Source organism: Natator depressus, chromosome 21 (genome assembly GCF_965152275.1).
Source record: "Natator depressus isolate rNatDep1 chromosome 21, rNatDep2.hap1, whole genome shotgun sequence".
In the NCBI taxonomy this organism is placed as follows: Eukaryota; Metazoa; Chordata; order Testudines; family Cheloniidae; genus Natator; species Natator depressus.
In genome coordinates this window covers 18,357,340-18,380,707 of record NC_134254.1, presented here as the reverse complement: position 1 = coordinate 18,380,707, position 23,368 = coordinate 18,357,340, and the positions used below count along the sequence as shown (strand labels likewise).

The window sequence follows — 23,368 nt, the reverse complement described above, 5'->3', positions numbered from 1 at the left end:
AAGGGAATTGCGGGGGGGTTGCAAGGTTATTTGTGGGGGTTGCAGTATTGCCACCCTTACTTCTGCACTGCTGCATTCAGAGCTGGGCGACTGGAGAGCGGTGGCTGCTGACTGAGGGCCCAGCTTTGCAGACAACAGCACAGAAGTAAGGGTGGCAATACCAGACCATGCCATCCATACTTCTGTGCTGCTGCTGGCGGCGCCTCTGCCTTCAGAGCTGGGATCCCGGCCAGCAGCTGCTTCTCTCCAGCCGCCCAACTCTAAAGGCAGCGCTGCCGCCAGCAGCAGCTCAGAAGTAAGGGTTACAGTACTGCCACCCCTACCATAACCTTGTGACCTCCCCCGTGTGATGCTCTGTGCCTCGGGGGGGAACACTCTGCACCCCCATGTTCATCCTTATAATATGACTGTGTGCTATCCAATGCAAAGTTTGTCACGCTGGGTGTCTTCAGAAGGCTCAGGATGCACAGAGCATTGTTGCAAAGAGTCCTGTGGCACCTTATAGACTAACAGACGTACTAGAGCATAAGCTTTCCCACTTTGTCGGATGCATGTTGTTACAGTAATGTTACAGGTTGTAATTTCATGTATATCGTTATGAGGCTGAAAATGTGTCCTCATGGCTTAAAACAAGCCCAGGCAAAACTCTCCAGGAGCAGAGGCCCAGGCATTTTGATTTTATTTCATTTGACCAAATCTGACTTCTTGTGCTTTGACTTATAATCACTTAAAATCTATCTTTTGTAGTTAATAAATCTGTTTATTCTACCTGAGGCAGTACGTTTGGTTTGAAGCATGTCAGAGACTCCCCTTGGGATAACAAGCCTGGTACATATCAATTTCTTTGTTAAATTGACGAAGTCATATAAGCATACAGCTAATTATAAATATAAACTCCTGCCAGAAAGTCAGACCAGTGTCAGGATAGAGAGTTTAACACCCAAAGACAAGGGTTACAATAGAAGTGCTAATGGACTATTACCCCCAAGAAGGGGCAGTTATAATCAAGAGACAGCATTGTACTGTCTATGGTCAGAGCACTGGACTGCATGAAACTGGCCAAGGGGCAGGTACAATGAAATGGTGCCAAACCAGGGTGGAGACAGACTTGTTCACAAACAATCAGGAAAGCAGAATTCCTCAGAACGCCCAGCAGTGAGGAGGCAGCGACTCCCCCTGGCAGCAGCACTCTCGTGTCTCTGCAGCCAGGGAGGGAGGAAGCCGCAGGGTGGCTAGCTGCTAGTTGAGCTCCTCCTCTCCCCACCCCTATAGCTGCTGTGTCTCCTTCCCTGCTGCTGGAGTCCCACCACTGCTACTTGCTTTGCAGACTGCCCATGCAGGTGAGTGGCGGCAGAGGACTCCGGCAGCCAGGAAGGAGAAGCAGCAGCTGTAGAGGTGGGGAGAGGAGCAGCTCAGCCAGTAGCCAGCCGCCCTGTTGCTTCCTCCCTCCCCAGGTTGCAGGGACATACAGATTATGAGGGGGGCGAACCCTTGCTTGTCTCCCCCTTGTGTGCACACCTCTGGTCCCTAGGCATTCCCAGTTAGGTTGGCCCCTAGAATTAGTGTCTTCAAATCTGAGGTGCAATCCTCTGAATTAAGGAAATGTGAGAATGCCTCTTTTCCTGTTTCTTTCTAGGGTGGTCCTGTTCAAGGGTCCTCCTTCCTGTTCCACTTCTACTTTCCTTGGTATGAGGAGCAGCAGACAGAAGCAGAAACACAGGCCTGGAATGATACCCATCAGGAGCATTCAGCACCCATTTGGTACCTTGGTCTTATGTGCTGGCACCCAGGGAAAAGGGTCAGAACCAGTGTCTTAATGCCATTCTAAGATGGATTCTCAAGGTCCAGGCACTGACACCAAGGGTTCTTTGGAAACCAACACTGGGGAAGCCCTGAGTCACTTGTTTTGGTGCCAATGGAAATGCACACTTTTCCATGGTAATGGGCTGTGTCAATTAACTCCCACTCTGAGACAGATTAGAGCTGAACATGGTTTTGGGAACCAGTATCTGGTCCAAAGGTTCCCCCCACTCCAGGGGATCAGGCTTAGGGGCAGGAAATGGGCCAGTAACAGACTTTAATGCCAGAAGGGACCTCTTAGGATAATCTAATCTGAACTCCTAAATAACACAGGCCAGAGAAATTCATCTGGTCATTTCTGCATCCAGCAAATACCTTCTGGCTGAGCAAGAGCTCAATAATTTTGGGTGACCCATGCAAATTTGGCCACCTCACTACTCACCCCCTTTTCCAGATCTTTATTAAAAATGAGTCTCAGCAGAGAACCTTGAGGCCTGCTGCTGTTCACCTTGTGCCATGATGAGAGCTGACCATGTATTAGATCAAACACAATACTTTGCGCCTCGCCCTATAACTACCTAGTTTCTGTAGCAACCTTGTAAGATGGACCTTGTCAACAGGCTTTTTGAAAGTTTAGATTATGTCAAAGCGGTTCCTCCTTTATCCCCTACTTTGACACATTCAAAGAATTCTAACAGAGTAGTGCAGCAGAACTTTCTTCTGGAGAAACCGTGTGGGTTAGATCTTATTCTGTAATCTTCCAGATCAGTTATCCTATTTTCAAAGATCATTTTGACCAGTTTACCAGGAACATGTGTGAAGCTGACTGGTCTGTAATTTAACGAATCACCCTAGAGCTCTTTTTCAATATAGGTACAATATTTACTACCTTCCAATTCTCTAGTATAGTATAGTAGCTGTTTTTAATGAGATTGCATATTTTTGCCAGCAGCTCAGCTGCTCCATTCATTCTTCATCATCTGAAAGGAAAAAGCCACCCCTGTTTGGTACCTTGATTCCAGTCTGCAGCTGTCTGGCGCGATGCGTTTGCTTCCATTGCGTTAGAAAGTTCATTTATTATTAATTTTAAGATTTTTACTAACAACGGAATGTTTGTCCAGCGTTCAGGATCTGTAAGACCAGAGGAAGGAATACATAAATAACCTTGCCTTTTAACAAACTAAATAAGAATCTTCAAAGCAAGTAAAACAATCCTGTTTCAATACAGGCTGGAAAGGTTCACCGAACAGAACTACACTTTTACATGAAAACGTTCTTCTCAGAGAGCTGCATTTAACTACCACCATCGAGCAGATATTCTGGCACCATTGAACATATATATAAACTAGGCAAGTGTCAAATCCTCTGAACTAAGCAAACACTGAGGTGTAATTGTACATTATGTGAGTTAAGCAAGGACAATCTGAAACGTCAACTAGTCAATTAGCAACCACACTGGGACTTAAGGGTCCAAGACAAAACTAAAGATGATCATTGTTCATTAAATGACTGACAGGCGAAAGATTAACGCACTAGGTTAAAGCTATTAGCCTTTCCAACTTCATTTTTTTCTTTCCCTGTGGGCATTACTGGTGGCAAACAGTTCTCATGTTGCTCATATGTTCACTGTTTTATATAATCTCAGGCTGTGAACTCAAAAGACATATCAAACGGTCCTTGAAACAGGTTTCTTAAAAGCCACAAGAACTGTGTTCAACATTTATTTTAAAGTGTAAATATTGCCTCGGTGGGAACTATGGCCTAGAAGCCAGGTTATGGAATACAGAGCCTTCCAGATCTAAATTACTAGTTCAAATCCAGTCCAGGTCAAATCACCAAAGTAATGAATTATTTGTATTGCAGTAATGCTTAGGGGCCCCAATCATGGATCAGGGCACCTGTGCAATAGGGACGGTACAGACACAACAAAAGTAGTAACTACACTAACTCCACGCTTAACGTTGTAGTTATGTTCCTGAAAAATGCTACTTTAAGTAAAACAATGTTAAGCGAATCCAATTTCCCCATAAGAATTAATGTAAATGGGGGGAGGAGGGGGGGGTTAGGTTCGGGGACATTTTTTTTTTTTTGCCAAAGACTATATTTTTTATATATACATATACACACACACATATATATACACAGTATAAGTTTTACACAAACAATTTAATACTGTACACAGCAATGATGATGATTGTGAAGCTTGGTTGAGGTGTGAAGTCAGAGGTTGGAAGAGGGTGGGATCCTTCCCAGGGAATGCCTTGCTGCTAAATGATGAACTAGCACTCAGCTGAGCCCTCTAGGGTTTAACACATTGTTGTTAACGTAACCTCATACTCTACAAGGCAGCACGAATGGAGGGAGTGGAGACAGCATGGCAGAGACAGAGACACACCGTGTGAGTGTGAGTTTGAGTGTGTGTGTGAGAGACATGTATTGCCCCTTTAAGTACATGGTCCCCACTCTAAGTACACTGCCCTTTTAAGTAGATCAACAAGTTGAGACAGCAGCTGCTGCAAGCTCCCTCAGTTCTGAGCCCTGTCACGTCTCCCCCGACCCCCGCTCTGTGGAGATGGGGTAAAGGAAGCGGGGGGGGGGGGGGAGAGAAAAGGGGGACAACCTGACATTACCTCCCATTTCCCCCCCCCCACCCTCCTGCACAGCAAACAGGAGGCTCCCAGGAGCAGCTCCAAGGCAGTGGGGGGAGGGACAGCTGAACTGTCCAGCAACTGATAGCCTGTTGGGCAGCTGCTGCACAGGGAACTTAGGGGAATGGGAAGCTGATGGGGAGGGCTGCTGGCCCACCCTGGTTCCAAGCCCCCACCAGCTCCAATGGGCTGCTCTTCCTGCAAGCAGTGGACAAAGCAGGCAGCTGCCAAACTACGTTATAAGGGAGCATTGCACAACTTTAAACAAGCATGTTCTCTAATTGATCAGCAACGTAACAACGAAACAACGTGAACCAGGACGACTTTGAGTGAGGAGTTACTATATTCCAAAAGCTTAACAATCTAAAGCTTAAAACAAGCTTACTATTGGAATTGCATTGCATTGGAGTAGTATCCATATTACTATTGGAAAACTGTTTGACAGTCTATGTAGAATGTCCTACAAGTCCCCTCTTCACAAATAAGGACAAAAACAATATCCTACTTCTAAATGCAGTACATAAAGTCAGTACATAAAGCTGCGCTGGCAGGGCAGTGTGTAAGAAGCTTGCACTGCAGCTGCCCGTACAATACCTACAATACAATACAATACAATACAAGAGGACTTCAGTCCTCTTTCACCAATATTAAAATGTTTATTTGTCATCACAATTACTGACTAAATTTTATTAAGCTAAGATTTTCTAAAGAGACTAGTGATTTTGGGAACCCAACTTGACACACCTTAAGGGGACAAGCAGTCAGCACTTCTGAACATCGGACTCCTATAATACACCTCCAATGGGGCAGCCACAAACTGAGGCACCCAAAGTCACTAGACGCTTTTGAAAATTCTTGTTTTGTGTCCGAAGTTGATGAAGCACCTGGAGGACAAAATCTTGTATCAACCAAATCTGAATTTCAACTCCATTATCTGCCTAACACCAGTAAAAAGTGTAAGGGCAAATACTGAAGAGTTGTAACTAATGATGGAACAAATGGATCTCAGTTCTCCATCTGTAAAATGGAGATAAAGGGTAGGGCAGTGGAAGTAATATTATATTCTCTATTTACATTGTAAGCTATTTGAGGCAGGTGCTGACTCTTCCTATGTGTTTGCACAACTGGGCTCCAATCTCAGTTGGGGTCTCAGGTGCTACTGGTAATATAAATGTGTAGCCTATTGCTTCATCTGAACGCTCTTCAGGACATTAGTTTCAGACTAATAAACCTCTTAAATACAACAAACTGAGCAGGACCAAAATTTAACAACTGTGCACATTCAATATTTACATGCCCACCTTCCTCTTCATGGTTATGAAACATTGATGCATGAAACAAAAACACTGAAGGCAAAAAACAAAAAAAAAAGATAGAGGAAGAACCCAAAATACTTACTAATTCTGTATCAGGCCCAAAAAATCAAAAAGAACTGGGAAAAAGTTTAAGTAATAATCATATTTTCAAGAGTTCTGTTTGATTGTTAGATAATTCAAAAAAGGGAGTTCTATTTGGATTAAATATTGGAATAAAGTTCAAGTTTCTGATTTGGATTGTAAAGTGAATAAAATTGAAAGCTTCAAAGAATAACAAGTCAGGATCTCATTTAGAGAATAGGATCTAATGAACATTTGTCACAGTAACTTAGACACAGCAATGCTGAGAAATTGCTTTAGCTTGGCAGTCTAGAACGATGCTAAGGATCAGCGTTTGGATCCCAAACCCAATCTTCAATTTAGGGACTGAATCCTACTATTATTAAAAACCAATTAGGGTTTTGCTACTGACTTCCACGGGAGCAGGAGCTGGCATCATCACATCCATTCAAATGAGTACCTGGCCAACACATAGCACAGCACAGTCACCCTGGAGCGGTAACCCTTAGTCACTAAAACACAGGGGCAGAAACTCTACAAAAATCAACGTTACTTTACCAAACAAACGTTCAAAAAATTCCTTTCCTTTCCTGTAGCTGAAGCCAGCACTATTCTCATCTCAATCCAATGCTACTTATTTGTTATGCACCGATGTTGATGCCGGTTGCCCAATGTCTCAATCAGAGTTATACTGTGGGGCTAGCAAAGTGACTCGCAGACAGAGGGGGAGTGCCACAAGAACTTTCTAAAAGTACCTTTCAGTGAGGGGAGAAGGTACAATAAAACTAGTACACTTGGAGTTAAATATTAAGTTTTAGTGCCCCAGATGAGACAACTCAGCGTGACAGCCCTAGTGAGACTGAATAAATGTATGTTACACAGAGATGGTAAACTACTATCTCATCTCCTCTCTAAGAAACCAAGATCTTGTGAAACAAAGAAGTGGTGGCAGTTAGTCTCTGTGATGAAGTGTTTATACAGACAATGTTCCTGTAGCTTTTTTCGGTGAGGAGACAGCAAGTGTGTTGCAACTGCTGCTTACATCCTGTATTCCCCAGTGCAGCTCCACATGTTACTTTCTAAGATCTCAATCCTGTCACCTGTGAGCAGATCCTTGGGCCCAAAACAATAAGGTGCAGGATTGACGTCTTCGATAGAGAGCTCTGTAGGGCAGGGAACATTTTGTCATGGGTGTGTAATGCCTCCCTCAACTGAGTGCAGGGGCCACTAGGGCCTACCACAATACAATTACTATTACAGATCTCTGCAAAGGAAACACACCAAAAAGCCTAGATTAGTGGTTCTTAGCCCGCAGGGCCAAATTAGCACACAGCTGCAGCCCATGTGACATCCGCAGGGCCACAGAGGTAGTACATATATTGTGTGGATGCAGCCCACATAACACAACACAGAGAGTTGCATATGTAGCCCACACTGGTAAATAGTCTAGGCCGGTGGGTTCCCAACCTATCAGGAGAAACACTTATTTTAAATTAAATGTAATGCTGATTAAAGATGCTGGGCTGAACGCAATAGAGACTGAAGTCCTTCAGGGAGAGCATGACCATAGTGCAAGTTTCTACTAAGCTGCCCCCCAATCCCATGAGCCATGCCCCTGGTGTAAAGTATACTCTACCACCTAGTGGTGGTAACTTCAGATTCATTGGGCAAGTCAGTCCTTCATTTCCTCTACTGTGATTACCAATATTGTCCACTGAAAGCTCATTTCACAGAGTTAAATACCAAGCATCCCGATGGTATCAATTTTAGGTCCTTCAGCTAGGAATGAATGATCTACTGACATAGCAGTTGAAGGGCTCCATACCTCATGAGCCTTCTAATTTCCCCTAATCTTAAATTAGAAGTGTAAGAGCAATGTTCCCAAACCCAAACAAGAATTTGGTAAGCAATTAATAGGTATATTAATCTTGCTAACTTTGGGAAAGTTCCAATTAAAAAAAGTCTGTTTTCTGTAATAGCAACATACCCAACAAAACCGCAGGAGACCTAGAAAATCTTTTAGAGGCTTTCCAAGTGTACCACGAGGTAATATTTATAGACCCAACCCTGTTAGAGCAATTTGATTACTTACTTTTGGCTGATTTGGATCGTGTGCGTATTCCCTCATCCATATTGAATATTTCTTCACCCTTCACCCTAATGTCCTGCAGGCGCTTGTCATCACTGTTGATACCATACTGGAGAAGTTTACACAATGCTACAGAGCTGAGGAGGAAAAGTGTAGTGCATGAGTTTCCCTCTGTCCTATACATAATCCAAAATTCATGAACCAAATATAACTTTATTCAGTTTACAGGCTTTATCTCAAAGTTCAGTTCACTATAGTTGTATATGAACTCAAAAATGAAAAAATATTCCACGTCCACCCGCTTATTCAGCTCGTGAAAAAGGCTGAAGTTCCAGCTGCAGATATTCAAGGACATGAGCCCCTCCTTCTTGGCTTCTTCCCCTGCTTCATCCATCACAAAGGACTCACATTACCCCTGCTTTGCCTCAATTCCAAGAGGCAAGCCCCTCTATTAAAAATCATGGCAGACCAAAAACTTGGTCAAAGTGGTATGATGAAGATGCCTCTCAGACAGAAATTTAGGGGTAAAAACATTGTTTAAGGTTCCCGAATCCTTTTCATAGCTATTGTCCCAACTTCTGACCCGTCTACTCATTCTAAAGCCCTGCTACTACACACATGGGACCCAAAATGTGCGAGGTGCTTGATAAACAACTAGGACAGTCCCAGGTCAGAAGAGTTGACAAGTCTATAAACAGTCGATGTTATGAGAGAAGACAGCAACAAAAGAGAACAGGGTAGGAGGAAGAGGACCACAGCTACAAGGTAGAAATGGCTGACGGCTCTGCACACATTTGTTTTGCACTACGTTATTCATGTTCTTCAAAAATGACTAGTGTGTTAAAAAAAAAAAAAAGTAATTCGGCCCCAACTTCTCAAAGCACTAGGGTATAGTGCAGGTGTTCTCCAGCTTTTCTTTTTCTTTTCTTTTCTTTTTTTTTTTTTGGGGGGGGGGGGGGCACACGACTGGAAACCCTTTGAAAATATTTCAGGCTGTGACAACCCCCGCCATACCATGCCACCCGTACTTCTGCGCAGCTGCTGGAAGCAGTGCTGCCTTCAGAGTTGGATGCCCAGCCAGCAGCTGAGGGCAGTGCTGCTGCCAGCAGCATGCAGAAGAAAGGGTGGCAACACCATCCCATCCCATCCTTTCTTCTGCGCTGCTGCTGGCAGTGGTGCTGCCTTCAGAGCTGGGTGCCCAGCCAGCAGCTGCCGCTCTCGCGACCCACCTACAACAGTCTTGTGATCCCCTTTCAGGTAGGCACCTCCCGTTTGACAAACACTGGTATAGTGGGTGTAATAAATTAGCCACACAACTAAAGTGTCAATTTATTCATAACTTCAAGACAGTAACAACCCCACAGAAGTCACATGCTAACTGACATAAGTGGTTAATATCAAATGGATCAATCAAATCAAATTTCCGTCTCACATGCCCTGTGTGACAAGAACTTGCATACGTCAAAAAGAAAATTCAGTCCACAGGGATCACCCCTCATTTTCCCCTGCACCAGCCAAGGGTGCAGAAGTTTTGGGGGGCCCAAGACAAAATCTGAAACTGAGGTCCCCTGTCCTTCCAAAAAATGACCATTGAGGGGAGGTCTTGGGGGGTGGGTGGAGCTGTTGAAGAACGAGTCTGCAACACACAACCTGCAGCAGCAGCTTGGCTCCTGTCCTGAAAGACTGGGCTTAGGTCCCTGCTCCCAGCAAGTGGCATCATGGCATCATTCAGGTTTGGCCCAGCTGCCCCTCCATTGTGACCGAAGGGCCACTGAGCCAGACCTGAGAGGCACTGCGACCCTGTGTGCCAAGTCGCAACACCACGTGTCTTGGGAGCCTTCTCAAATTGGAGCCTGTAAAAGTTGCCCTTCCCCCCTCCCAACACTTTCACCTCCTTCTCCATCACAGCCCCAGTAGTCTATTGCCTTCTCTCCAACCCTAACCCCTCCACCTGCCCCAGTGATCCTATATCTTTGCCTCTCCTTAGTTTTTCTTAAAATAAGTTTTAAAGGACAAACAATCATCTTGTCTGAATTCCTGCATAACAAGCCATAGAATTTCAACCAGTGATTGCTGCATCAAGCGAAAACTCCTGGCTGAGCTAGAGCAGATCTTTTAGAAAGACAGACATTTTTGATATAAAGATCTAAAGTGATGGAGAATCCACTGCATCTCTAGGTAAGTTGTTCCAATGGTTAGTTACCCTCACTGACAAAAATGTGAGCCTTATGTCTAGTTTGACACAATCTAGCTTCAGCTTCCAGTCATTGGATATTGTTACGTCTTTGTCTGCTAAACAGCCCTCTCATCAGACATCTGTTCCCCAAGTAGGTACTTCTAGCCCATGGTTAAACCATTGTTAGCCTTCCCTTTGATAAAATGAGCTTTAGTCTCTCATTGTAAGGCGGGTGTTCAGACCATAAGTCTTCTTATGGCTCTCTTCTGAACCCTTCCCCATTTTGCAATATCCTTTTTGAAATGCTGATGCCAAAACTGGACAAGTACTTCCACTGCCCCCAGGCTCACCCCATCCCTGACCCTCACAGTATAAGTCTGTCCTGCTTTTCCCTAGCCTCAAAAAGCTATCCCTCACTCTGATGTGTCTCTTTGGATACTTACCTCCCCCCTCCCCTTTCCCTTTAAGCTTTGAATGTGCAGTCTAAAATCAAGGCATTCTCTCCCCAAGCACCACCTTGAATCCCCTGCAATATGGCTTCTGACTTCTCTACTCTACTGAAGCAGCTCTCATGACTATTTCCTAGCCAAATCTCAGGGCCTTTTACACCATCCTCATCCTCTTTTCTGCTTTTAACACAGTAGATCCATCTTGACATCATACACTTGCTGGGATTTTGAGACACTGGGTAAAATTTTCAGACGCACGTAAGCAACTTCCGAGCCTAAGTCCTCTTTTCAAAAGAGACTGAGTACTTAGGAGTCTAAATCTTATTGAAAGCAATGGGACTCTTGCTCCTAAGTGCCCCAGTCTTTTAAAAATGTGACCTAGGTGCTTTTGAAAGTTTTACCCATTGTTTCTTCCTGGTTTTTCCTCTTATCTCTGTTACAGTTTCTTCTCTCTCTCTTTTGGTGGATCCTCCTCACCCCACTCACTCCGAGGGCTCTGTCCTTGGCCCTTTCTTTGCTTTTCTCACTTTCCACCCTTCCACTGGATGATCATCAGCTCACAAGGCTTCAGCTATCATTTCTATGCAGATGACTTGCAAAACTATTTCTCTACCACTGACCTGTCTCCTTCCAGCTAATCCCACAAATCTCTGCTTTTCTCCCGACATCTCCTTTTGGTTTTCTTGTTATCTTAAATTGCAGATGGCCAAGACAGAACTGCTCTTCCCTTCCAAATTCTCTCCACTCCCCTCCTTCTTCATCACTGTCCATTCTACTTAAGGTTTCCAATCTCAAGATTATTTTGATTTTTTGCCCAACATATCCTGGCCATATCCAAACTGTTGATTCTACCTCCTCATTGTTGCCAAGATCCATCCTTTTTATTTCTACAGCCAACTCTCTCATTCAGCCTCTTGTCTCTCCTTGACTACTATTTCATCCTCCTCTCTGGACTCCAAATTAATGCTTTGCTCCTCTTAAATCCATATGAAATGCAGCCAAAGACATTTTCTGTGACCATCTATCTGATCATGTCACTGTGACATTCCCCAGGGTACAATCTGGACTGATGGACAGCTGTGTCCCCTCAGCTCTCCAACCTGGGGTGCCCTTTTTACACTGCTTTACTGTGAGAACCACCACTCCTAGTCTGCTCTCACACAACCTCCAACATGCAAAATCACTCCCAGCTGAATATATGAGTGCTTCTAGCCAGCCACTCCTGAATTATATTGCAGAGCAAAGCCAGCAAATTCCCAGTCCTGGACTTGTCCCCAGAAATGTGCATCTTGTACTGCCCAGCTCTTTCCTTCTGTGTAGTACAAGCTCATAGCAAGTTCATCATTTAATTAATAGAAAATGATATGCACAAATCTTGTTATCTCAAATGGAGGGTCCCAAACACTTCAGTCCAAACACACTGGTTTAGGTAAACAATAGAACAAGTTTATTAACTACAGAAAGATAGATTTTAAATGATTACAAGTAATGAGGCATAAAAGTCAGAATTGCTTACAAAGAAATAAAAGATAAAATACAAACTAATACCTAATTTAGAAAGCTAAATGAATTCAAAGCAAAGGTTTTCTCACCACCATGGTTTTACTGGCTCAACTCCTTCAGTCGGGGCCACTCCCCCAGTTCAATGACGCTTCCTTTGTGTTTCAAACGTTATTGATGCCGTGCAGAGAGAGAGGTGATGTGTGTCCTCTGTTCTCCCTTACAGCATTTCTCTTCTTTGAGAATCATTTCCAACAGGGGTTCAGGTGACAGCAAGTCTGTCTGCCAAGAGGTAAATGTCTCGCTCACACCCTTCTTCCTGCCAAAGAATGGCCACTCAACCCAGCAATAGTACACTTGATTGTGTTGACACCTGGCTGAGGTGCTGGCTAACCTTTTGTCTCTGAAGAAACTGGTTTGGGCTGCTTTTCTAAACGTCACACGTCTCAGCAATGTAATACAGTAAAATTGTATAACTTTACATACAATGTTGGTACACACATTTTACCAGGACAATAATGCTCAGTAGATGAGTTTTCAAATGACACCTCACAAGACATACTTTGTACAAAATTGATCATAGTTTTGCGAAAGTGATGTCTCTTTCAGAACCCCTCTACTGGTTCCACAAATCTCAAATTTAAATTTACTATGCCCCGCAAAGCTCAGCTCTGCCTTTCCCTAATCAAGGTTCATGTTGCTCCCCTTCTCCTCTGCTTTACCAATGCTCCCAGCCTTGTCTGGCAGATTCTTACATAACCATCTACAAATCTTCCACACAGTTCCCTCACCATGGTAGGCTCTCCCTGGACTCATCCACAAAGCTCCTATCCTATCATATAATCATAGAAGATTCGGGATGGAAGAGACCTCAGCAGGTCATCTAGTCCAACCCCCTGCTCAAAGCAGGACCAACTCCAACTAAATTGTCCCAGCCAGGGCTTTGTCAAGCTGGGCCTTAAAGACCTCTAAGGATGGAGATTCCACCACCTCCCTAGGTAACCCATTCCAGTGCTTCACCATCCTCCTAGTGAAAAAGTGTTCCCTAATATCCAACCTAGACCTCCCCCACTGCAACTTGAGACAATTGCTCCTTGTTCTCTCATCTGTCACCAGTGAGAACAGCCAAGCTCCATCCTCTTTGGAACCACGATTCAGGTAGTTAAAGGCTGCTATCAAATCCCCCCTCACTCTTCTCTTCTGCAGACTAAACAAGCCCAGTTCCCTGAGCCTCTCCTGTCCTTGTTTAAGCCCCTCTAAAAGAACCACTTCCATCATGCTGCTTATATTGAATTGAATTGACTTGACTTGCATCTAATTTGCATATAATTTGCCTATTGTTCTTGTATCCTTTTCTAACCTCTGTCTACTTTATCCTTGGATTACATGGCTCTCTGAGAAGGGATTGTCCTTGAGTATTCAGAAAGCACCTAGCACATTGTGAGCACTTCAGTAAATAACTGAGATTGGGGCCCCATTGTGCTAAGCACCATACACACACACAGTGGGAAACAATCCCTGCCTAATGATTTTACAATCTAAACAGACAAGACAAAGAATGGAAGGGTAAACAATGAGAGAGAGAAATGAAGTAGCTTTCTCAAGGTCACAGCAGGTCAATGACAGAACTGAGAATAGAATCCAGGTCTTCTGACCCAGTGCCCCATTCACTACACCAAATTGCCTCCTAATCTAGTTATTCATTTGTGTGCTTTCATTTTGGACAGCATGATTTTCTTGATTATTTTTAACAGTTGCCAGTTTGCCCTATAACTTTAGTGCACTGAACTTACCAGGAAAGAAAAAACGGTCACCTATCTTTTGTAACTGTGGTTGTTCGAGATGCGTTGCTCATGTCCATTCCATTCTAGGTACGTGTGCGCCTGCGTGAAGTTGTCAGAGACTTTTACCTTAGCAGTATCCGTAGGGTCGGCTGTGGTGCCCCCTTGAGTGCTGCACTCATGCAGTGGTATATTAGGCGCCAATGACCTTACGCCCTCTCATTTCCTTCTTGCCAGCAACTCCGAGAGAGGGGTAAGAATGGGTAATGCAATGGACATGAGCAACACATCTCAAAGAACAACTGTTACAAAAGGTAGGTATCCGGTTTTTCTTCGAGTGCTTTCTCATGTGGATTCCATTTTAGGTGACTTGAAGTGTGTTCTCAGCTTAGATTTAAGTTGTGCTACAACTGATCTCTTTGCATTATAGAGGAAGGTTAAACCTAACACTCACCAGACTATTAAACTTATTCTTCTTCGAGTGCTTGCTCATGTCAATTCCATTCCAGGTATGTGCGCACCCATGTGCACAGCTGTCAGAGACTTTTGCCTTAGCGGTATCTGTAGGGTCAGCTGTGGCGCCCCCTTGAGTGCAGGTGGGCTTGGAGTTCACAGTTTGGCAGCTTGTAGTACTGCTCTACCCAAGTCAGCATTGTCCCAGACTTGCTGGGTAAGTGGGTAGTGGGACGTGGGCGTATGGACAGACGACCAGGTGGCCACCCTAAAGATGTCCTGGATAGGCACTTGGGTGAGAAAGGCTGCCGAAGAGGCCTGTGCCCTGGTCGAATGGTCCATTACAATCACCGGGGGTTACACCTTTGCCTGATCATAACAGTAGCAAATGCAGGCAGTGATCCAAGAAGAAAGTCTTTGACGACCTTTCATCCTGTCGGCCACTGCGACGAACAATTCCATTAACTTGCGGAATGGGTTGATCCTTTTAATGTAGAAGGCTAATGCACTCCAGATGTCTAGGGAATGCAGCCTACGCTCCCTTCTCCAACTTATGTGGCTTTGGAAAAAAGACAGATAAGAAAGTGTCCTGGCTCGTATGAAACTGAGAGACCATCCTGGGCAGAAAGGCCAGGTGTGGCCTCATCTGGACTTTGTCTTTGTAAAGGACAGCACAGGACAATTCCATGGTGAGCACCTTAATCTCGGTGACCCAGCGGGCAGATGTTACTGCGACCAGGAACTCAACCTTCCAGGACAGGAGAAGGAGAAAGCAGAAAGCCAGAGTCTCAAAGTGGAGGACCCATGAGCCGCAACAGCATCAGATTCAGGTCCCACGGAAGAACGGGGTCCTTGACTTGCGGGTAAAAGCACTCAAGGCCGTTGAGGAACCTGACCTTTATGTCCTGGGCCAAAACTGACCTACCCTCGAGCAGGGGGAGGGGAGAGAAAACCTTTTGTAGTGATAAACACACATTTTTTCATGGTTTGTGTGTATAAAAACATCCTCACTGTATTTTCCACTTTATGCATCCGATGAAGTGAGCTGTAGCTCATGAAAGCTTATGCTCAAATAAATTGGTTAGTCTCTAAGGTGCCACAAGTACTCCTTTTCTTTTTAGAACATAGTTGCTGTGTTGTCTGTTAGGACTTGGACCACATTGCTTACTATGTGAGGTAGGAAGGCTTGGCAGGCCAGGCGAATCGCTTTGAGTTCCCTGATGTTGATATGGAGGAAGTGATTGTGACTGGACCAGCGACCTTGCATGCTGAGATCGCCCAGTTGGGCTCCCCGCCCCAGCGCCGATGCATCGGAGACGAGTGTTACCGATGGGGAAGGAGCTGCAAAGGGGACTCCTGCCAACACCGATGTAGGATCCTGCCACCAGGTGAGTGAGACAGTCCACAGGCCAGAATCCAGACCACCCGGTCCACGCTGTGCCAGTTAGGGATGTAGACCAATGCCAACCAAGCCTGCAGAGACCTGAGGCGGACCACGTAAGTGCAGGCCACCATGTGTCCCAATAACCACAGGCACGTGTGAGTGGTGGTGGGAGGGTGGGCTTGCATGTACACGGTGAAGTCCACCATGACTTGGAACTGAACCTCAGGGAGGAAGGCCCTGGAACGAGTAGAGTCTAGGACCACTCCAATGAATTCTATGCACTGCACTGGCTTTGTCTTGTTTATTAAACAGTCCCAGGTCGTGACAGGAGGAACAGACCAGATCAAGATGCCGCTGTACCTGATCCTGGGATCATAGAACTGGAAGGGACTTCAAGAGGTCATCCAGTCCAATCCTCTGCACTCGTGGCAGGACTAATTATCTCAACCGTTCCTGACAAGTGTTTGTCTAACCTGCTCTTAAAAATCTCCAATGATGGAGATTCTACAACCTCCCTAGGCAATTTATTCCAGTGCTTAACCACTCTGACAGTTGGGAAGTTTTTCCTAATGTCCAACCTAAACCTCCCTTGCTGCAATTTAAGCCCATTGCTTCTTGTACTATCCTCAGAGGTTAAGAAAAATTTTTCTTCCTCCTCCTTGTAACAGCCCTTTACATACTTGAAAACTTATGTCCCCTCTCAGTCTTCTCTTTTCCAGACTAAACAAACCCAGTTTTTTCAATCTTCCCTCATAGGTGATGTTTTCTAGACCTTTAATCATTTTTGTTGCTCTTTTCTGGACTCTCTCCAATTTGTCCACATCCTTCCTGAAATGTGGTACCCAGAACTGGACACAATACTCCAGTGGGGGCCTAATCAGCACGGAGTAGAGCAGAAGAATTACTTCTCGTGTCTTGCTTACAACACTCCTGCTAATACATCCCAGAAAGATGTTTGCTTTTTTTGCAACAGTGTTACACTGTTGACTCATATTTAGCTTGTGGTCCACTATGACCCCCAGATCCCTTTCTACAGTAATCCTTCCTAGGCAGTCATTTCCCATTTTTTATGTGCGCAACTGATTGTTCCTTCCTAAATGAATACTTTGTATTTGTCCTTATTGAATTTCATCCTATTTACTTCTGACCATTTCTCCAGTTTGTCCAGATCATTTTGAAATTTTAATCCTATCCTCCAAAGCACTTGTAACCCCTCCCAGCTTGATATCATCTGCAAACTTTAGAAGTGTACTCTCTATGACATTATCTAAATCATTGATCAAGATATTGAACAGAACCAGACCCAGAACTGATCCCCACACTCGTTATGCCCTTCCAGCATGACTGTGAACCACTGATAACTACTCTCTGGGAACGATTTTCCAACGAGTTACATGCCCACCTTACAGAGGATCTATAAGATTGCATTTCCCTAGTTTGTTTATGAGAAGGTCATGCGAGACAGTACCAAAAGCCTTACTAAAGTCAAGATATACCACATCTACCACTTCTTCCCTATCCACAAGGCTTGTTACCCTGTCAAAGAAAGCTATCAGGTTGGTTTGACATGATTTGTTCTTGACAAATCCATGCTGACTGTTGCTTCTCATCTTCTAGATGTTTGCTCCATTATCTCTCCAGGTACAGAAGTTAAGCTGACTGGTCTAATTTCCCGGGTTGTCCTTATTTCCCTTGTTATAGATGGGCACTATATTTGCCCTTTTCCAGTCTTCTGGAATCTCTCCCGTCTTCCATGACTTCTCAAAGATAATCCTTCATGGCTCAGATATCTCCTCAGTCAATTCCTTGAGTATTCTAGGATGCATTTCACCAGGCCCTGGTGACTTGAAGACAGCCGGGACTCTAACTACCAGCTAACCTAACACTTGACCTAATGGCTAACTAAATACCTACAAACTATGTACAAAGAAGATAACAAAAGCTGTAAAGAACTGATAATGCTCTTGTGATCTGTAAGACAAAGCGCTCCAACCGTCATGGGGAGTAATAAGGAGCTGAGAGGGCGTACACTTGGTGGTGACTAATATATCGACACACAAGCATGGCACTCAAGCAGGCGCCACAGCCAACCCTACAGATATCACTAAGGCAAAAGTCTCTGACAACTGCATGCGGGCGCGTGCACACCTTCCCCCCCCCAAGAATGGAATCAACACAAGCAAGTACTCGAAGAAAAATAAGTTTAATAATCTGGTGAGTGTTAGGTTTAACCCTCCTCTATAATGCAAAGAGATCAGTTGAGGCACAACTTAAATCTACGCTGACAACACACTTCAAGTTCTTGGATGCTGTATCAAGCACTAAAACCCAGCTTTCACTGGGAAAACAGGTGTAGAGATTGAAGTTCTGAAAAGTCAATTCTAGACAGGGTATCACATTTCAGTTGATTTTCCTCATCCCCACTGATTATCTGGATTCTATTACACTATTGTGAAGACACCTAACATCTTTTGAGAAACCCTGAACAATTACCTTGTACAGTGCTTTGAAACAGTAAATATAAATGATAATCACTTCCATGAGCTGTGTTCACCAGTTCTCGCATTTTAAATCTCTCCCAACTCCTTCCCTATGCATTCTTTAAAGTACATTCTACAGTCAGCTGGGCATCTGCTCTTGCACAAAAAAGATTAGGCAGTAAGAGGAAAAAAACCCAGACTGTTTCCAGTTCTGCAATTGTTTTCCTCCCTCTCCATATACAGGGCTGCCATTTAGCAAAGGAGGAAGAGATTTCAGTCCAGCATTGGAGCAGAGTTGGTTTCTTGTTCCAGCTGGCTTACAATTTACCCCACCACCAAGTGCACCTAGCTACAAAATATAACGGGGCAAGCAGCTAGTATGCTGTAGAGATAGTACAAGCATTTGGCTTATGAACTATCTTACCTGACTTTGCCTTCATATTGTCCATAGAACAAATGCTGCCGACTCATCCATTCAGCCATTACAAATTCCAAAGCAGGCTTGCCAGTTGGCCCAGGGAGACTACTCAGGAACTCTAACAAGGGCTCCAGCTGGGAGTGAACCAGGTGAGCAAATACCATGATCAAGGACTACAAAAGAAAAAAGAACACTAGCTGTACATATGTAATAACCTAACAATTAAGTGTTTTCTCTTTACCAAACCCCCGGAGGCTTCATGCGTTTGCTAACACTAAAAGGCATACAGATCCCTGCAAGCCTGTCCACTAGCCAAGAAAGCAAGTGAATTAGAGTAGGAGCGAGTGCTTGCCACCTTATTTAGCCCACAGAACGAGACAGGACAAATTAAACTACTCACCTGCATCTGAAACCCACAAGCCCTCCTAAAGCAAGGACAAAAATGACTAAACCAGGAGAGCTGGCACTGGGCTCTCCACCAGAAAAAATGATTTATATCATGGTAGCATCTAGAAGATGCAACAAAGATCAGGGCACCATTGTGCTGGATGCTGTAACATATAGGCAGAGACAGTCCCTGCCCTGAAGAGCTTCCAACCTAAACAAACAAGAGAGACAGAGTGGGAGAATGCCTCAACCGGAAAAGGGATGAGAGCCTTAGACATTAAGTCACTTGCCCACAGACATACACCAAGTCTATCTCCCAAGTCCTAGCCCAGTGCTTTCACCACAAGACTATACTCATTCCCCCTTCTCATGAAACCCAACCCAGTAGCATTTCGCCAGTGGAGATGAACAACCTGGCTTAGTAACAGCTTTGTCCACCTTCCTAAAACTTTCAGTTTTTGGTTACACGGTGTAGCTTTCCAAGGTTCTGACTCAAAGACCAAGCAGTTAAAAATGAACAATATTCTTAAACTTTAATAAGAAAAGCAGGAATCTAAGTTTTTAAAATAGACTGTTTGTTTGATTAGAATGCAGCTGCACAGCTTCTTCAGATTCCCAGGGTCTTGGGACACTGACCTGAAAAGTGCACTACAGAAGTCACAGGACTACAAGTATCTCCACCTGTCCCACTTCAGTGGGCACGAGGATGAGATTTTTGCAACTGACCAATGGGAAAGGTGCTGTTAGCAACTGCAAACAAATGCTTTTACATTCCTAAAAAGGAATATTTTATACCTCTCACTACCCTACTGCTATACTTGGGGACAGCTGTCATAAAAACACCTCCTCTCCTCCTGAGCAGGCAGCAAAATAAAGGACATTTGGCGCACACTGTATTAAGGGGCTTCAGACAGGGTAAGGTAGAGCATAAAAGTAATGACCTAGGAAGATTTTATTTTTCCTCACACTCCAGCACTATCAATGTATAGATTTTTAAGGCTAGTAGGATCATTATGATGATCTAGTTTCACAAACAGAATTTCACCCACTTATTCCTGCACCAACCCCAGTAACTTCTGGTGGAGTTAGAGCAGTGTTTCCCACGTGGAGGGTCCTGGATCCACTAGTGGGTCACAGAAGGGTCTAAGTGGGCTGCATATGTCCTGGAGGCGCTCCCTTCCACCCTAGGGCTCTCACTTCCCCCAGACAGCAGCGTAGGGAGAGGGATCTGGGCAGTAGTAGTCCAGAGAAAGTGGCCAGAGCCAGCGAGTGGCTAGTCAACCGCCTAGTAGCAATCACAGCCCCTCTGCAGGGAGAGAGGGATCAGCTGGGGCTCCAAGAGGGGACAGAGGTGGGAAAGTGAGAGCAATGGGGCTGGAAGAGCCAAGCAGTTGGCTTGGAGGGCTGAGAAGAGGAGAACCAGGAATAATAGTGGGTCCCCCAAAAAGAACAAAATGTAGTTGGTGGGTTGCCTTAGTAGAAAGTTTGAGAACCACTGAGCTAGAGTACCTTTTAGAAACAACTCCCATCTTGATTTAGAGACGCGATGGAGAAGACATCATCCTTAGGTGAGTTGTTCTAACAGTCAATTATCGTCTGTTAAAAATGTGCACCTCATTTCTACTCTTAATCCATTTAGTTTCAGCTTCCAGATACTAGATCTTGTTATGCATTTGAGTGCTATATTAAAAATCCAGGTGCTATCAAATCTTCCTGTTTATACATCTTAGGACTGCATTAGCTCTCTTCACCAACTGAACATGAGCTCCCAATGTGATGCTGTGGCAATACACCATGATCCCTATACCCTCTGCAGAGTCGTTACTTCTAGGACACAGTCCCCCTATTCTGTGAGTAGGGCCTACATTCTTTTTTCTTAGATGACCTTGCATTCGGCTGCATTAAAATATATTTCAATGAGCCCTAGTTTACCAGCATTGTTCTGTGTAACAGATAATAAAACAAGACATAGTATTCCAGTAACGGCTTCACTACTGTGTTATATAGCGGTAACACCATCTCTTTACTTCTACTTGATATTTGCCTACTTACTGTTCTATAAGAAAACACCACTCAACTTCTAGAAGAGACTAAGTGATATTTCTAGATCTCAAGTACACCTCAACTGAAATTTCAGTAAGAAGTGCCAAAGTCAGGAGATGGCTTACAACATACGTGATGAAAGGCTTTAAATTCATATTCCTTTGATCCCTCAAGGCAGGAAATTATGTCCACAGGATAGCCATTTTTGTAGCATACCTAGAATCTGCAATTGCATAGGTAGTGGATTCACAGGCATGTAATGTAAACTTATACTTCAGTTCCTGAAACTTGGAACCATTGTTTCCAGTGGCCTCCCAGCCTGCTCACCTGCATTACACTGAGTGTCTCTGCTTGTTGCATTTTGCTAAGGATTGCTCTCAGAATCTGGTCCAGGTTTTCTCCCAGCTCACTTCCTGCCTTGGAAATCAGTGTGGAGACTAGTCTGCCCACAAAGGCAGCTGTGAACTCTGAGGTCCGTGGATCCAGGAGTTGGCTCACCACCTGCATGACATACCACAGCCCATTGTGGCCTTGCTCATCATGCCATTGTGCAATCTGTTCTAGTGCTACTGAGACGTATGCACGCAGACACTCACCACCATTCTGAATACAAGAGAGAGAATTACTGTGTTAGAACTGTCAGACTCTCAAAACCAACTATATGTTGTGGGCACCCCCAAGTAACCAAGGAGAACACCCATTTCACCACAGCACAAAGCACTTTAAACAGGAAGAAAGAATTAGTAAACAAGATGCGTGTGATGGGTAAAATGGTGGCAGTTGTGAGAAATTCAGTGCTCAGAAGACCTGGAGTGCAAGTATCTGCAATTCTGTTTCATTAATCTAGTATGCAGATACATTCCAAGAGATTCCAAACAGCTAGAGTCCGGAGTAGCTAGAGAGTAGCATGAGGGACAAACATGACCCAGATTTCTACAGTAAAGCGCTCTGTTTCAAAAAAGATTGCAGTTCAGCAATCTGGCACACCGTATTCACCTTATTCTCGCTGGAGCACTGCTCAATGTGACCTCTTTCCATGGGCCCCACCCACGTGAGAAACAGAAGTTGGAACCACAAAGTTGCTTTTCTCTGTTTGAAGGTCAGGGTGAGTAACTGACCCACCTTGGTCTATTCACAAACATGTTTAAGAAGCTGGAAGGCTCAAAAGGCCTTGCTTCCTATAACCTTGAAAGTCCCAATTCCTTGCTTAGAGCTGCTATGATGACCTCATCAGGCAGCAGCAGGGGCTATCGGTAGGTGGAGCACAAAAGGTGCTCGTGCCCCTTCCCTACTCACCTGCAAAGGCTCTGGGAGTACGGTGGAGGGGCAAAGGAAGAAAATATGGTGAGGCAGGAACTGGCCAGGATGGGGGAGCAGCAGAAAAGCAACCACTGCTCAGAGAGTTAGGTGTTCCGAGGAAATCAGGGACCAATAGCAGGCAGTGAAGCCTGCCTGAGCATTTCCACTCGCCCTGCTTCTTTAGCCACTTTCCTTTGATAAATGCTGTCAACAGGTGCAAGAGGGGAACTGGGATCAAATCTGTTTTTTCCCCTTGCCTCCTGTTTTCCCCCACTCAAATTAACAGGAGACTTGCCTACTATGAAGCAAGGCCTGGGCTCCGCAGGCTGAGGCTGCTTTGACAGAAAGCCTCTGCCAGGCAGGTTAATTACAAGAGAAAAAAGGGACATGTTCATGGCATGCTCCAGAGTCCTAAAGAGAAAAGACCAAGACTGGTCCTGACCTGCCAGTTAAAAGGAGGGTTAGCAAAACTCACCACAGACACCAAAATGAAGATGGCAGCAATTTATAAAAGATAGGAAGAGCACTCAGGCTTCTGGCAAACCACCAGTGTGGCTGCTGGTGGGGTCAGACTGAGCCCCCACAAGGCAAAATGACCCCTTAAAGCAGGGGTGGGCAAACTTTTTGGCCCTAGGGCCACATCGGGTACAGAAATTGTATGGAGGGCCAGGTAGGGAAGGCTGGGGGAGGCTATGCCTCCCCAAACAGCAAGGTGTGGCCTGATCCCTGCCCCCATTCCAGCCCCCCGGAACTCCCACCCCCATTCAACCCCCCCAGGACTCCTGCATCCTGCTCTCTGTCCCCTGACCATTCCCCCAGGACGCCCATCCCCTATCCAATCCCCCCTGCTCCCCACCCCCTGACCGCCCCTGGAGCCTCCCCCGCCCCCTATCCAACCCTCCCTGCTCTCCCCACCCCATGTAACCTGTGGGGTGGGGGAAAGGGGATCTCAGTCCTTTCCCTGTAGATTTCCCCTGCTTGTTTGGCTGCTCTCCCTGGTAGTTGGGCAAGGCTCTCTCCCTGTCTGGGCTTGAGTGCTGGGAACAGGGGCCAAGCATTCTGGAGGTGGAGGGGGGCCCTGGTTT

General features: G+C 45.0%; 1 protein-coding gene across 2 annotated transcripts in view; it reads right to left on the bottom strand.

Annotated features, from left to right (window-relative positions):
• IPO9 (importin 9) overlaps positions 1 to 23,368 on the bottom strand; it is a 164,258-nt gene that overhangs the window by 10,046 nt on the left and 130,844 nt on the right. Inside the window, exons 18-21 of one of the 2 annotated variants that reach the window (XM_074936110.1) lie at positions 21,312 to 21,485; positions 18,561 to 18,727; positions 7,917 to 8,050; positions 2,812 to 2,931 (exon numbers count right to left, since the gene is read on the bottom strand). In XM_074936110.1, coding sequence (XP_074792211.1) covers positions 2,812 to 2,931; positions 7,917 to 8,050; positions 18,561 to 18,727; positions 21,312 to 21,485 — 595 coding nt within the window. Of the gene's footprint in view, positions 1 to 2,811; positions 2,932 to 7,916; positions 8,051 to 18,560; positions 18,728 to 21,311; positions 21,588 to 23,368 lie in introns of both variants that reach the window. The other variant, XM_074936109.1, reaches the window with a different exon arrangement.